We start from the raw sequence: 14,179 nt of genomic DNA on the forward strand, positions 1-14,179 counted from the left end.
GAGAACATGTAACGGTTCTAAGGGTGCTAAAAAGAACCCACCCCTTTTATAATCCAAGGGTTTCATCCATCCAGAAGGTTCTACCAAGAGCACTTTTGTATTCTAAAGGCTTCATCTAGAACCTGCCCACACACTTCTACTAAGAACCTTTTTATATTCCAAGGATTAAATCTAGAACCCACTGAGGGAGTCCTACTAGGGACCCTTTTATAGTCAAGGATTGTCATCTAGAACCTGCTTCCCTCTGTAGAAGCCCCTGGGTGCCTTCTAGGTTATATTTCAAGGGTTTAATCTAGAACCCACCCAGAAGGTTCTACCAAGGACACATGTTTTTATCTCTAACTCACCTGGGGTGTTCTACTGAGAACCTTTTTACATTCAAAGAATTTTATCTAGAAACCACTAAGACCATGGAGTTCTTCAAGGCTTTCAACAATCCTTGAGGAACTCTCTCTTCCAAAAAATGATTCTTTGGATGAAAAGTCTCAATGGAACCCACAGTCTTACAAAAAGCCATTGATGAACACATGGTTCTTGGCGGAACCTCAAACCTTCAGGAGGAACCCTTTTGGAACCCTTATTTCTAAGAGTGTAGAACTAACTTGCGGTAAAATGAGCCCAGGCTTGGCGCTGGGCCTCGTCTCCTTGCTAATGCTAAACATAACATATAGAGACAGTGTTTACTTAGTGTTTAGCTTGTGAGGTTCATTCTATGGATCTCTGGTTCTTTCTCCCTCTTTCAATCTTTCATTTTTCTCTCTCTCATGTTCCCGTTTTGCTCCCTTGTCCCTATTTGTGTCTTCTAGCTCAACGCTTTTTATTTCTCTTTCCTTTCCATGCTACTGTACACTTCCTTTGTCTCTCTCTGTCTTCATCTGTCTCTTTTACACTTTCTTTCTCTGATTCTCTCAGTTTTTCACGCACTCTTTCTGTCTGTCTGTCTCCCTCTCAGGCGTGGCCCGTGTCAAGTTAACGAGACCAGACAAGGATAATTCCCTGACTCACTCTGTGGTTTACTTTTCCCCTCTGCTCTTCCCCCGCTTTCACTCCATCCCTCTGTCATCCCTCACTCCTCTACCATCCATCCCGCCGTTCAACCGTGTCTCATGGTCTTTTCATTTCGACCGCTTCTATCCATCTGTTTTACCCTTCCCGTTTTCTCCTCTGCATGGCGGGCGACCTATTCTTCCCAGTTATCTCTTTATCGCGCTGTTACACACATGCCCTCCTTTCTGCATCGGTCCATCCATCTGTCTGTCTGTCTGTCTTTCTGGATATCTCTCCATCTATGCCCGCCTCTCAGCTGATCAATGTCTTTCTATGCATCCATACATCCCTCAGACTGTCCTCGTCTCTCTCCCACTCAACCTTTTCAACCGAGTCTCCACCCCTCCCCATCTGCTTAATTAGATTCACCCCATCGTTTCCATTCTTTCATTCAATTCTTCCTTCCTCTCTAACCATCCCTTCCTCTTGTCCTCTTCTTGCCTTTCACAATGTGTCATGTATCGTGAACACGATGAGAACATACTCTGGTTAAGGTCATATTTGGGATAAGTGGTTTCAAGATTACAAACCGGTCTCATTGATGTGAAGACACAGCAGAGAAATGGAAAGTGCACAGACTGCAAAAAACAGAAAACTAGACTGGGTGGTTAGTTGTTGTTATGGCCTACAAAACTGTCGTTCTACCCAGACGACCTCCTGGCATATACCCGCCTCAAGCGTCCTTGAACAGGTCATGGTTTCTACCAGCTCCAGACTACAGTTATACAGCTGACCCTGCATGTGCTCTGACCTCTCTGGAGTGGGAGTAAAGTGAAAGAAATTCACCTTTAACACAACATTATTATTATTATTATAATTAAGCTGTTTATATGCATCAGTTCATCAAAGGTCGATGGAGACAGACTAGTGAGTTTGCAATGACCAACACAGCGCTACACTATAACAAATAACTGCAACTGCTGAATATGTCATGACATGGTACTCTCTTCTCTGTACTACTGAAGCACAAATTATACTTTTTGTAATCAACATGCTGACTGCATGGTCAATGCAGAACTTCAAATTTTATGACTGAGCAGGCTGTGCATGCACTCATATATGCAGACTCCAAGAGAAACTGTCCATTAACCCTAAAATAGCTTTTATATCATTTATATAATTTCTGATTGGCTGCATGATTCATCTGAAACTGTCTGATCAATGAGTCTAATTTAAAGTTACTACAAAGAACTTTCATTTTTTTTTTTTATTTTGAGGGCCCCTGTGGACAAAAGCTGTAGTATTTTAGCAGTATTTCCACCACCTAAACCAAAAATTCTGTCAAACATAAAAAAAAAATTAAATAAAAATTTCTCTCTGCTTCATTTTAACTGGCTAATATGCTACTCACTGTAACTTAAAATACTGCAGAATAAGGCAATTTCAAGAAGGAGAATTGAAAATATATGCACATTTTCCTGTGGGCACATGATTTTTTGCACAAATTCTGAAGATATGCACATAAAAAATGTGAGGGTTTAAGTTAATCCTTATTGAAATACCTGATGCAGAAACTTTCTTGTCCTTGACGTAGTAAATTGTGGCTTCAATTTTCTTCTCCCGCAGCTACTTGCAGGATTTATAAAATGACGTAATGTCCTAATCCTAAAGTCAAATTTATTATGAAGCAGCAGCATATTATCATCAGAAGCAGTGAGACTAGCAGCACCTCCTCCTTCTCCTGTGACCTTGTCTCTATCCACAGAGACAATAGAACAGAGCGGAGCCAAAACCACAAAGCAAGACGACGTCACATGCTAAGAAAATCTCTGATTGAAATATATAGAGAGAAGAGGGGTGAGTAAATGAGAAAGCAATAAACTCTCTCCCTCATTTCTCCTGCTTTCTCTCTCTATCTTCTGTCACTTTTTTCTCTCCGACCTCTCTCCCTTAATTCATTCAATTACACTAACATCTGTCTCTCTCTCTCCATGATTTGCAGCTGGCATTATAACACTGACTGCTGCGATCATTCAAAAGTGGTAAAAGAAGCATTTTCAGTATCTATATAATACCTTGGTATAATTACCATAAAAAAGAGACCTTGGTCAAGATGATTGGTAGCCTCTGACTCACACCAGTGGTATTGTTGGTGCTTTTTCAACTTGAAGGGTTTTCGTGTTCCTTTCCAAGCTGGACTACATGCTGGAAGTGATTTTTCCACCCGGCTTTAACACCTTCCATTATCTGCCGCTGCGAGAAACTCTGGAAACTTTAGCTCTATTTGGACTGGCAGAGCAATGCCCACTCGCTGCCGTGTGCAATAAACCAACCTCTTTTGTGACATAGACTGGGCTGCACCAAAAAAGATGAATTTAATCCAAGATCAGTTCAACCAGAGTTCAACAAAACCAGGGTTAAACAAGTAAATCTAGATTTAAAACTAAGCAGAGCTCTGTTGCAAATTAAAAACTTCAGTACTCAGTTTATCCAAGTTTAATGATTTTAACATTACATGGTTGCTACCAAACTAAAAAGTACAAAAAATATTATGTTGTTTGCTAGCTAGCTAAAACGTTAATTAGCCCAGTTAGTCTACTCATGAGGCTCTAATTTCTCTTTCTTTGACAAAAACTTGTTGGTCAAATTATCAACTGGAATGAAAGAAAGAAGCATCGTAAAACTCAATTTTATATTTAATATGTCTCTTAACTCTGTGCAGGTAACCTGATTGTTTTGCAAATCCATCTCATAAAGCAGCTTAAACCTCAAAATTTTGGTGCAACAGAATTAAATTTAATCTAGATTTAGAGTAAAAATTAAACTGGCGTTTGACGAGAGCTAAAAATCTGTCTTAAGTCTAAAGTAGTTTAAATGTTTGGTGCAAACTAATTTAAAGTTAAGCTATGATTTAAACAGGGTTCAAATTAATCTTTGTTGCTGCAAAGCAGCCATGAAGTAGTAGCAGTAGCAGTAATGTAGTATACAATATTTTCTTCCACTGTTTCTGTCTCTCATCAGCACTTACTGAAGTCTAAATAGGCTGATGGACAATCATCTTGCCACTGGTCCTTTTAGTTGTTGGTATTTATTCAAATGATGTGTTATCAGGTGTTTTGTATGGTTTGCATTGTTGTTTGTACTTGTGCTACAAGATGAATATCCCTCAGGGCAATACATGGTATTCAATCTTGTATCATATATCCCTCTCACATCTCTCTCCCTCTTTCTTCCTGCCACAGATAGTGTAGACAGAGAAGCAGACAGAATCAATAGGAGCCAATCAGCACCAGACGAAGATGGACATGAGCCCTTTCTCCCTCTCTCACTGTCTACTCTTAACGTAAAGTCCGGTAGCCCCTTTTTTTTCTGTCTCTCTTCTCATTCTTTCTCTCCTTTCTTTTTTTCCCCTTTCTCTTTGTCATACACCTTCTCTTCACACTCTCTGACCCCTTTCAATCCACACTTCAGGCAGGTTTGAGTGCTTCTTTAAAGTGGCGAGGACAGACTGAGTCAATATGGGATCATGTTGAGGCAGAAACACACACATACACATACATATTGTACATGCAATGCTGTAGATGTTTAGTATTTTCTGAAGCTTAATCTACAAATTCTGAACTCTGGTACCAACAACAAGTATTATTCATAAACCAGAAACCAAACAATAATTGCATTTATCAGTGGTGGACTCAGACTGTCAGAGGGGCAGGGGCAAAAAAACATACAAAGGGCACCAGCTATTTGTGGTGGGGCAGAGTGGTGAGGCAATTATGGTGAAATTTAAATAGGATTAATATCGTCTTATTATGTGAATTAAAGTTCAACAACTGCTACACCTGTAATAAAAACACACAGGGAACTATTTTATTCAGAAGCGCGTATAGGCCAGCTAATTTTCCAGCATACAGGGCAGCCTATATGGCACAGCACTGTGTTTTCTCCAGTAGAGGGACACAGTAGAGGACACTTTATCATGTGTCTTGGACATAAAGCACTGATTCTTATAAAGGGGTCACTCTGCCAGGGGCTCCGTTTTTAGATTATTGAATTTAAATGACCATGACATAAAAAAAATATATGTATTAATTTATTTTGTGTGAAAGGCTTCATTCAACAAATAATGAAGATAATTTTTAATCTAAAATAGATTAAGATTATAGATTATGTTCCAAGATAACAAATATAACTCTTAATCAAAAATACATAAATCCTCCTCCCACCTGTAACGATTAATTTATTAATCAATCAGTTATCAAATATCAAATTAAATGTCAACTATTTGATTGATCAGTTAATTTTTTCAGGAAAAAAAGTCCAATGTCTCTGATTCCAGCTTCTAAAATGTGAATATTTTCTGGTTTATTTACTCCTCTATCACAGTAAACTTAATATCTTTGGGTTGTGGACAAAACAAGACATGTGAGGACTTCATCCTGGGCTCTGAAAAACAATGATAAACATTTTTCACCAATTGCAGACAATTTAGAGACCAAAAAAACTATTTAATTAATTGCAAAAATAACTTACAGATTAATTGACAATTAAAATAATCATAGCAGCTCTACACCAGTCAAACAGGCATCACCCTGTGCTATGCCACCCATTAAGAGTACAAAGCAGCTCTCATTAATCCAAGGGTCATACATGAGGGGCTCCCTGATATATCTTCTATATTGTGACAGAAAGAATTGAGAACCTATCCTAAGACAAAAGCCTGTGATTACATTTGTGTTGTTTTCTTGAATCATTACATACAGTAGTCTTCTGTGGGTTGCTTACGACCCCTCAGGCTCTGAGACTGAACACTTTTAAATCCTTCTCAACAACCATAAAAGAAAGAAAATCAAGACAGTTTATCTTAAAATAAGTCTGTTCGTTTTATTTTCCGAAAAGTCAACCAGGGACATATGTTCTGAATATATAACAAGCTTTTGACTGTGATGGTAAGAGTTAGGGTTAGGGACAACTGGTTTAAATGCTGAGTTCAAGCTGCCTGGCTTGTATCAAATCATATAATAATAGCTTACATAGTTTGTCACTGCATTTAATAGGCACTGACATCATGGTATGTGGATGTGTATTAAACCAGGCTGGGAGTGTCTTGTGTTACTCAAAACTTCACTTTTCTTCTTACTTTAAGAAGATAAAATGACCTTAATGTTTGAAAAGTGAGAAAAAAAATGCCTGGAAAAGTTTTGGCAGTGTCTGTGATGATTATGTGAGTTTGTATTTCTGCTAACCTTCTGTGTGATTATATTTGCATTTTTGCACATATGTAATGTTATGTGGTCGCTGTATTGTAAGTTTATGTTGGTCTTTTCTGTTTGTTTATCCTGCCACATATTTCTGCATACACTGCATAAAAATGCCAGTTTCCTCCCGTAAGTAACTACTGAAACTATTATCGTGCTCTTTTCCTGGATTAGCGTTGCTGTTACCATAGCTTACCACGGCATATCCATTCCTATGAAATTCTGAATGTAGCTGATTATATATACTATCCAGGGGCTTTAGCAGACCAGCCCACTGAATGAGGGCTTTTGTTTCCACTGTTTGAAGTTTTACCTAGAGAGACTTTTGGTGGGTTTCACTCAGGGACACGACTGTCTCGTCAGGATTGTGAAGGAATTTTTCTGAGTTCATGTTTATTTATAGAGGGAAGTGCTCAGACATGGATCTGTTACCGTGTGTGTGTGGATTTGTGTGACCATGGACAAATCAGAGCCTACTGAAAAGTCTTTACAGTGTAACTTCACCCTCAGATCTGAGCCTAACTCCACCCAGGGAATAAATCTGAAGTTGTCGGTTTGCAGTTCATTAAGCATCGGGAAGTTTTAGGACATCCGGGCTTTAATGTCCTGGAAAAAGTCTAATAGAGTCTCGAATGACTGAGGGCTGTGACATTTTAGCAGAGATGGGAAGTAACTAATTACAGATACTTAGTTATTGTACTTAAGTAGATTTTTCAGGTATCTGTATTTTACTTGACTATTTATTTTTCTGAAAATTTTTACTTTTACTTCCTACACTTTAATACAAATATCTGGACATTCTACTCCTTACATTTTGAATCATTGTTCATTGCCTTCCCAACATCACGATCAATTTCAACCTAAATGAATGGAACAAGAACACATAGAAAAAGAAAAACAATGTAAAAGTTGTGACAAGAGGAAAACCAGCAAGCAACGCAATAAGACAAAAACAACATAAAAGAATCGACAAGACGAAAACAATGTGAAGGACGCAACAAGATGAAAACAACATAAAAGATGCAACAAGACGAAAACGCAAAATGTAATGTAAAAGAAAGAAAGAAAATTAAAAACTGTAAAAGGCAGGAACAATGTAAAAGGTGGAATAAGAAAGTCAAATTTCATATGTTAAGGAATCTTACTTTTTCACACTTGTTCTGTGTGCAGATTTAAGAGGCTCTGTTAACTTTGGCATAACTTCTTATTTTATTAATTATTTTCTAATATAAGGCACAAGTTTGATGAGCAGGAACAGCTTAAGTTTACTTTAAAACGTATATTTTCTACTTTCATAAGCAGTATAGAACTGATGCTGCTGAAATGAAAAGTCCAAGGCTGACAGGCATGTGATGAAGAATCGAATCAAGAGATATGTATGTGGTCTACTGTGTGTGTGTGTGTGTGTGTGTGTGTGTGTGTGTGTGTGTGTGTGGTCTACCTGTATACAGTGGTGGGTGGGTAGTTGGCAATGTCGTAGATGAGTCGTATGTGTCCCTGGTACAGCTCCAAGGCCAGTGGGTCGTGGTCCTCTTTGTACAACAAAATACCGTTGTCTTTATCTGTAGCCACCTGGAGAGGCAGAGAAGTTGAATAAGTTGAGTAAAGACCAAAATATTTCAAGATAGATGAATGGAGAGTTTGTGAAAACCTGTTATTTTAATTGCTTTATCTTTCATTTTGCAGACAATAATGGTTAAAACACACAGTCACACACTTTTGATGATAAAACCATAAACAGCTGCAAACACAGCATTGCAGCCTCAATTTGGTATAGCTTGTGTTCATGCAACACATCATCTGAATAAAACTTTTAATTAATTAATCGTCCTCCCAGCATTCCCAGCTCATATTCACCTTATTTTGCCCGGTCCACTTTTCATCCTTCGGTTTATGTGCTTTTGTCTTTGTTCTTGTGGTTGAGCATTCAGCAGCTCTACACTGCTGCTATCAGACTGACTCGTAATGTTCTTTATATCTCTCTGTCACATAATGCTAGCTTAGTTTTTATGCTTTAACTCTGGAAACATAAGCTCAGTTTACATTCATCTTTACTGGTACATTTGTGAGACCTGACCTACAGAGTTAAGTACATAGTATTTGTCGTGTGGCGCTAACTACAGAGGTAATTTGTTAGCATGTACATTAAGCACAGTAATGGAAACGCTAACATTTGGGGCATACTTGCCAACTCTCAAGATTTTCCCATTTTTCATTGCCCTCCTTCTATTTCCTCACTGGATCACAATTCTCTTGTATTTCTCCTGATTTATTCCTGACAGTTTTGTTTCCTTTTCACACAACATGTTTCTGACACTGTAGAACTCTAAAAGTTTACTGTTACACCAAACCAGACTTACTGGAAAGAAAAACTTCTGTTTCTTAAACAAAGTTTTGAAGGACAGAGGCATCCAGTTGAAATTTGTCATATGAATTTTCTTTAATGGGCAGAGCAAAAATTAAATACATGAAAGAAAACTGCTGAATATTACTTTGTGCCAGAGATTTACCTAAGTTCATTTCAGAGGGGCAAATTATTCTGTATTCTTTCCTGAGAATTAAACATAAAAGTATTTAATTTAACATAAAAATGCTGCTGCAGCATACTTATCTTGTTATTTTCATTCTTCAAACATCACCAGAATGCAAGAAACAAAGTCTGCGTCTCTTCTGCTGGCAAGTATGACGTGGGAGTGTAAAGTATGATACGATATGAAAACAACAGGTCAGCTGCAACTACTAGGGATCTTTCACAAGTTATTTTTATCCCTTTTTACATTTTCAGATGGTTTTCAAAAGCTTGAAAACGTGGTGAAATGTTTTGGTTACCACCGTGTTCAATTTCTTTACCTTTTCATTAGTGATTATGTTATCAGTTGTTTTCTTGATTAAGTTGTTTGGTCCATAAAATCTCAGAAAATGGTGAAAAATGTTGATCACTGTTTCCCAAAGGCTAAGATGACATCTTTAAATTTTCACATTTGAGAAGCTGAAACCAGAGAATTTTAATATTTTTTTCTTTGAAAATGACTCACAATGATTAATGAATTATCAAAACAGTTGACAATTGAACAGTTGTGAATCAGTTAATCCACTAACTGCTGCAACTCAGGTAACATCTGTACAGTCTCACCCTGAAGTTTCTCAGACCCGATAAAGCACCTAAGTGGCACTGAGCTAGATTTAACATTGCAAATGTTAATGTAGCTCTGAATCAAAGAGAAATTGAATACTTTTGATTCAAAATGGTCTGTCACATGGTGAAACTGCTAAAGGACTATAAAAAAAAAATGAGGAGAAAATGTAAATTTCTCCACACGTCCCTAAACGAGGTCACTCGCGCCTCCCTCACACACCGACGCACTTGACATGTCACACTTGCTCGCGTGCTCCGCTAAGCGCTAACTAACTAGCGAGTGGAAATGGGGCCAAGGGGCCAAGCACTTAACACTCTTGGATTCAATGGAGCATAGCCAAGTCAACACCTGCTAACAAGCTGCTGGAGAAAAGAGGAGATTGAGGCAGACTGAGAGCAGAAAAGGAGGGAGAAATGTAGAGAACAAAAGAGAGTAGGGGGAGGGAAGAAGAGAGTGAGGTATAGAAAAGTGGGTGAAGAGAGAACTGCGATGTAGACTGAAAGAAAAGAGAGAAACTGTTAAAGAGAAGAAGAAAAAACATCCAGTGATTTATGAAGTGCTGTGGCCCTTTCATTCTCTTTTTTCATTTTCTCTCTCTTGCCTCTCAGTCAGGGCCTCTTGGTAGAGTTTAAACAGCCTTGGCACTGACATTGAATGCTCCTGGCAGGAACGCAGAAGCACATGCACACACGCACACACACATACATGCACACACAGATCCAAACAGGTGGTAAATATCAATTAGACCGCTCTCTGTTTCTTGTTTCTCTTTCACCCACACACACTCTCATTTCCAAAAAGGAGGAAAATACGTCTCCATTAGGATATAATTCTCAGGTGTCTGAATGTATGTTCTGTGTGAATGTGCGTGTGTGTGCGTGCGTACGTGCGAGTACAACTGCTCAGTGTGCAATGGAAACAGAGGGTGTAGCAGATGTTTGCTTTGCTTTGTCGGCACTAAGTCGTGCAACTCTATAGGCTTGATTTGAGCAGCTCACAGCTGTATTTCAAGCAGCCCAAAAACGTTTTCCATGTAGCGCAGCAGAATATGACTTTTGTACTTTGAAAGGTTGACATACTTTACAAGACCAGGCTTTTTATTCTTTAGAAAAACAGGAAACATCACATTTTAAGTTTATTTCAAACAGGAACTTTACTATAAATTGCCCCTTTTCACTCTGTGCTCCAATAACATTTGAGCAAGCTTGGTTCCTGGTGGAACCCACACATTAAATATATAAACCTAGACAGGGCATTGCTGCTCAGCCTTGCCTCCATTTTTTCCCACTGGCTACTTGAGGTATTGCAGTCCTTCAATCCCTTACGTCCCAGAGAGCATTACCCCCCCACAGTCCTCTATTATAAGGATGATATCTGTCAAACTGTTGACACCTCAAACTGCAAACAAGGACAATTATGACCATGGAGTTCTTATATTTGTAAAACTTTCTTAGCTAAGAAAAGAGATTTAAAATTCTGTGATGTCATCACAATATAAAGTCCATGGGCTGAGCTGGAAGTCACGAGCAGGGTCAAGTGGGAAACACTTAAACTAATATTCAGTGGGCTGTAACTCCAGGAAGTAAACACAGAAGGTAGAAAACTTTTTAAACTTATGACAAAGTGGCATATGTATGTAGTCACATCTTAAGTTAGCTAATGTTGGCAAAATGCTACCAAACTAGCCAGTAAACAATTGATGTAAATTATGTAGTTAGTTAAGTTGTGTTTCGCTAACATCAGCTAATTTAAGATGGGACTATATGTTGCTTTTATATATGTTTAGCAATATCTTTTAAGCATCTTCATAATTTGGTTGTCTTTGCAACCTGGACCAAACCAGCCAACAGTGGAATTTGAAAATAAGGGAGATTTTCTGGTGTCCCACCTCCTTTACCTCTGTTCACATACCCATTTAGACCACCTGCACGTCTCACACAGCATATTTAGATTTTTATCTCATAATTATGACTTGTTAACTAATTATGCTGACTTTTAAACTCATAGTTTCAACTTTTTAAAATCTAATTTCTGACTTTTTTAAAAATCTCATAATTATTGTTTTATCTCATAATAATCTTTTAACTGTTAATTATAAGTTTTTACCTCATGATGCCACCTCTTGTAATCTCATTATTGTAAACTTTTTGTAAATCTTATAGTTATGACTTACCATAGAGATATTTCTTTTTCTTTTACTGGCAGAAATGGCCTCCCATACAGAGCAGAGTATGCCTCTGAGCCAGAGAACAGCTCATTCTGTAACTCACTTTGTAATCCCTCAGTCAGACTCTCCTTTCACTTTACCCAGTGTTTGGGGAAGAAAGACATGGGAACTTCTTGAACTTCTTCTGCGGTGTTCATTCATGGACAAACTGTAACCTTCACTGCACATTTACTGCCACAACTTCACTGTTAAACTTTTATCCCTCTGCCCTGATCGACACCTGTCTGTCTGTCGGAGCGCAGCCACTGCACTCTCTCTTCTATAAGCCAAAGTGTTTTTTGTCTTTTTTGAAAGGTTTTAAATACAGGGGTTTTCAGAGAAAACATTTAAACAGAGTGGGGTAAAATACAGGAGAATCCTGGGTTGACATGTATGACATAGACGAGTCTTGCACACATATCTAAACACAGGAAACAGAAACCGATATCAAGCTTGCTTAAGTGTTGTTGAAGCATCTAGCAAGGGGCAAAACTTAGGACCGTTCATTTCTTGCATGGCCGCAGGATTTCCACACAACAGAGGTTAAAGGGCAACCATACCTGTAATGAAATGTGCGCCGTGGGGCGGAGCTTCGTGCCTGGCAGCTCCACATACCCATCCCGACCCAGGAAGTGAACGGTGGCAATCTTTTCACATTTGCTGCCGTAGAAACTGGGCATGCAGCGGCAGATGGGCTCCCCAGCAACCACCAGGCACTGTGCGCCATTCTGGCAGTCCGATTGGTCGCAGGGACTGGTCTGCAGCAAGATCATTGGCGGAGGGTTCTCGCAGAACAGCCCGCTAAGGGATTAAACAGGAGATAACTTATTCATAGAGCTTTAATGATGTGATTTGTTGTGTCCACCTCCCCTGATACAACTTGTGCGGTACTTGCTCTGTATTTTGCCGTGTTGCTTTACACCTGAGGATTGAACTGGAGTAGTTAAGGTAATATTCCTGAAGTAAATGGACATGTTTTATCAGCACAAATTGGTCATCAGATTCTGGACATCTGCTTGTCTTCTACTGTATCTTCTTGCATCTGTGGAATTTCGAACCTGTCTTTGTTCTTCCTCTTTTTGCCCACACAGTGTCTGACTTTCTTCTGCTGTCTGTCTCCTTTCTCCATATCTTTCCTCGCTGTCTCTCTTTCTCTCTGTCCCTTGTGATGAATTTGTTTCTCTCATGCCAACAGTCTCTGCTATAATTAACCACATGGAGCTGCATCTGCTGCACACACACACACACTCACACACACTTGCACACAGTGGGTGCAGACAGTCAAGTGTCTGATTATGAAGTGCCATCTGTATCTCCTCCCAGTCTGGCCCTGCAGTGTGCCACCGTGTTTGTGTCTGTTCAAGCCATTTGCCGGTGATGTGTTTCCATGACTCTCACCTGAAACCCTCTTTACAGACGCAGGTATAACCGTTGACAGCGTCCACACACTCCGCTCCGTGTTGACACTTATTCTCCAGACAATCATTATAGTCCTGCTCACAGTGTTGGCCCACATAGCCGGGTAAACACTCACACCTAGAATGACATGGAAATATGGATGGGATTACTGAGTGTGTGTGAGGGGGCGACAAGGTTGGCCTCATGATTACAGCTGCTTTCCTGTGCAAACACCTGACAGTTTTCAGTAATCTTCAGCTGCCCATGTTTTTAGAAAGTTTCCTGCTACAATATTCTCGAGCAGGTCACCAAACTTTCTATTCACTGTTAAGTTCCTTCTGGATGAGTTTAATTTTTACAAAGTAAATGCAAACTATCTCAGTAAATACGACATTTCACATTTAGAAATATTCTTTCTCTATATTAACTTTGAGGAGTTCTTGAGGAGAAAATGTAAATTTAACTTGATAAGAGAATTAGGCAAATTGTTAACTTATAAAATGTTCAAAAGAGGACTCTCCATTGATAACTTGGTCTGGGTCAATACCCGATTTTGATTGGCTAGAGGGTGTCCATTAATTCCTCATAATGGACAGTGAATCTGTCAGTTCAACGTTCTAAATTAATGTACTGGAAAGAGTAACCACAGCAGCATGTGAGCTGTGAACCTGATTTGTCTTTTTGTGGGTGCCTGAAAATTAAATACTAAGTCATTTTTGAAATGCATATTTAGGGGGTTTCTAAAACTCAAAGTTTCAAGTTTATCTTAAGAAGTAAATTATCTCAACAAAAGATTAGTAGTTATTAATTTTTTTTCAGAACTTAAGAGTTTGAGTCAGGCTCAAAACTCAAGAAATTTATTCCAGTGGGTTTCCTTAAAATTTTGAGCTTCAGTAACTCTTTTGTTTTAACACTATAATTACAACAAAACGAGCGACTTGCCAGATAATTAGCTAGTCTTGTTGTTAAACATTCTGTCAAATTGGATTTACTGTCAACAATTCTCAATGTAATTGACTTTAAATCTTGCTAGCATAATGTTAGCTTCCTGGCTCACACCTGAGCCAAACCTTTTTATGAGCTGAGCACACTAGAAATACCTCCCGTTGACCACAGTATAAGTGGGATGTCCTTTGAGGTGTCCATTATCAGGTGCCACAACCATCAGCTTCCCTGTAGTCCATTAATATAGCTTT

At 38.8% G+C, this 14,179-nt stretch overlaps 1 protein-coding gene across 2 annotated transcripts in view; it reads right to left on the reverse strand.

Annotated features, from left to right (window-relative positions):
- The window catches only part of slit3 (slit homolog 3 (Drosophila)), a 361,584-nt gene that overhangs the window by 14,328 nt on the left and 333,077 nt on the right, over nt 1-14,179 (reverse strand). For both annotated transcript variants that reach the window (XM_084719660.1, XM_084719661.1), the window contains 3 exons: nt 12,984-13,121; nt 12,146-12,386; nt 7,684-7,814 (listed from right to left, as the gene is read on the reverse strand). In XM_084719660.1, the coding sequence (XP_084575786.1) occupies nt 7,684-7,814; nt 12,146-12,386; nt 12,984-13,121 (510 nt within the window). The remainder of the gene's footprint in view (nt 1-7,683; nt 7,815-12,145; nt 12,387-12,983; nt 13,122-14,179) is intronic.

Source organism: Lutjanus erythropterus, chromosome 5 (assembly GCF_056507025.1).
Source record: "Lutjanus erythropterus isolate fLutEry1 chromosome 5, fLutEry1.hap2, whole genome shotgun sequence".
NCBI classification, from domain to species: domain Eukaryota; kingdom Metazoa; phylum Chordata; class Actinopteri; order Lutjaniformes; family Lutjanidae; genus Lutjanus; species Lutjanus erythropterus.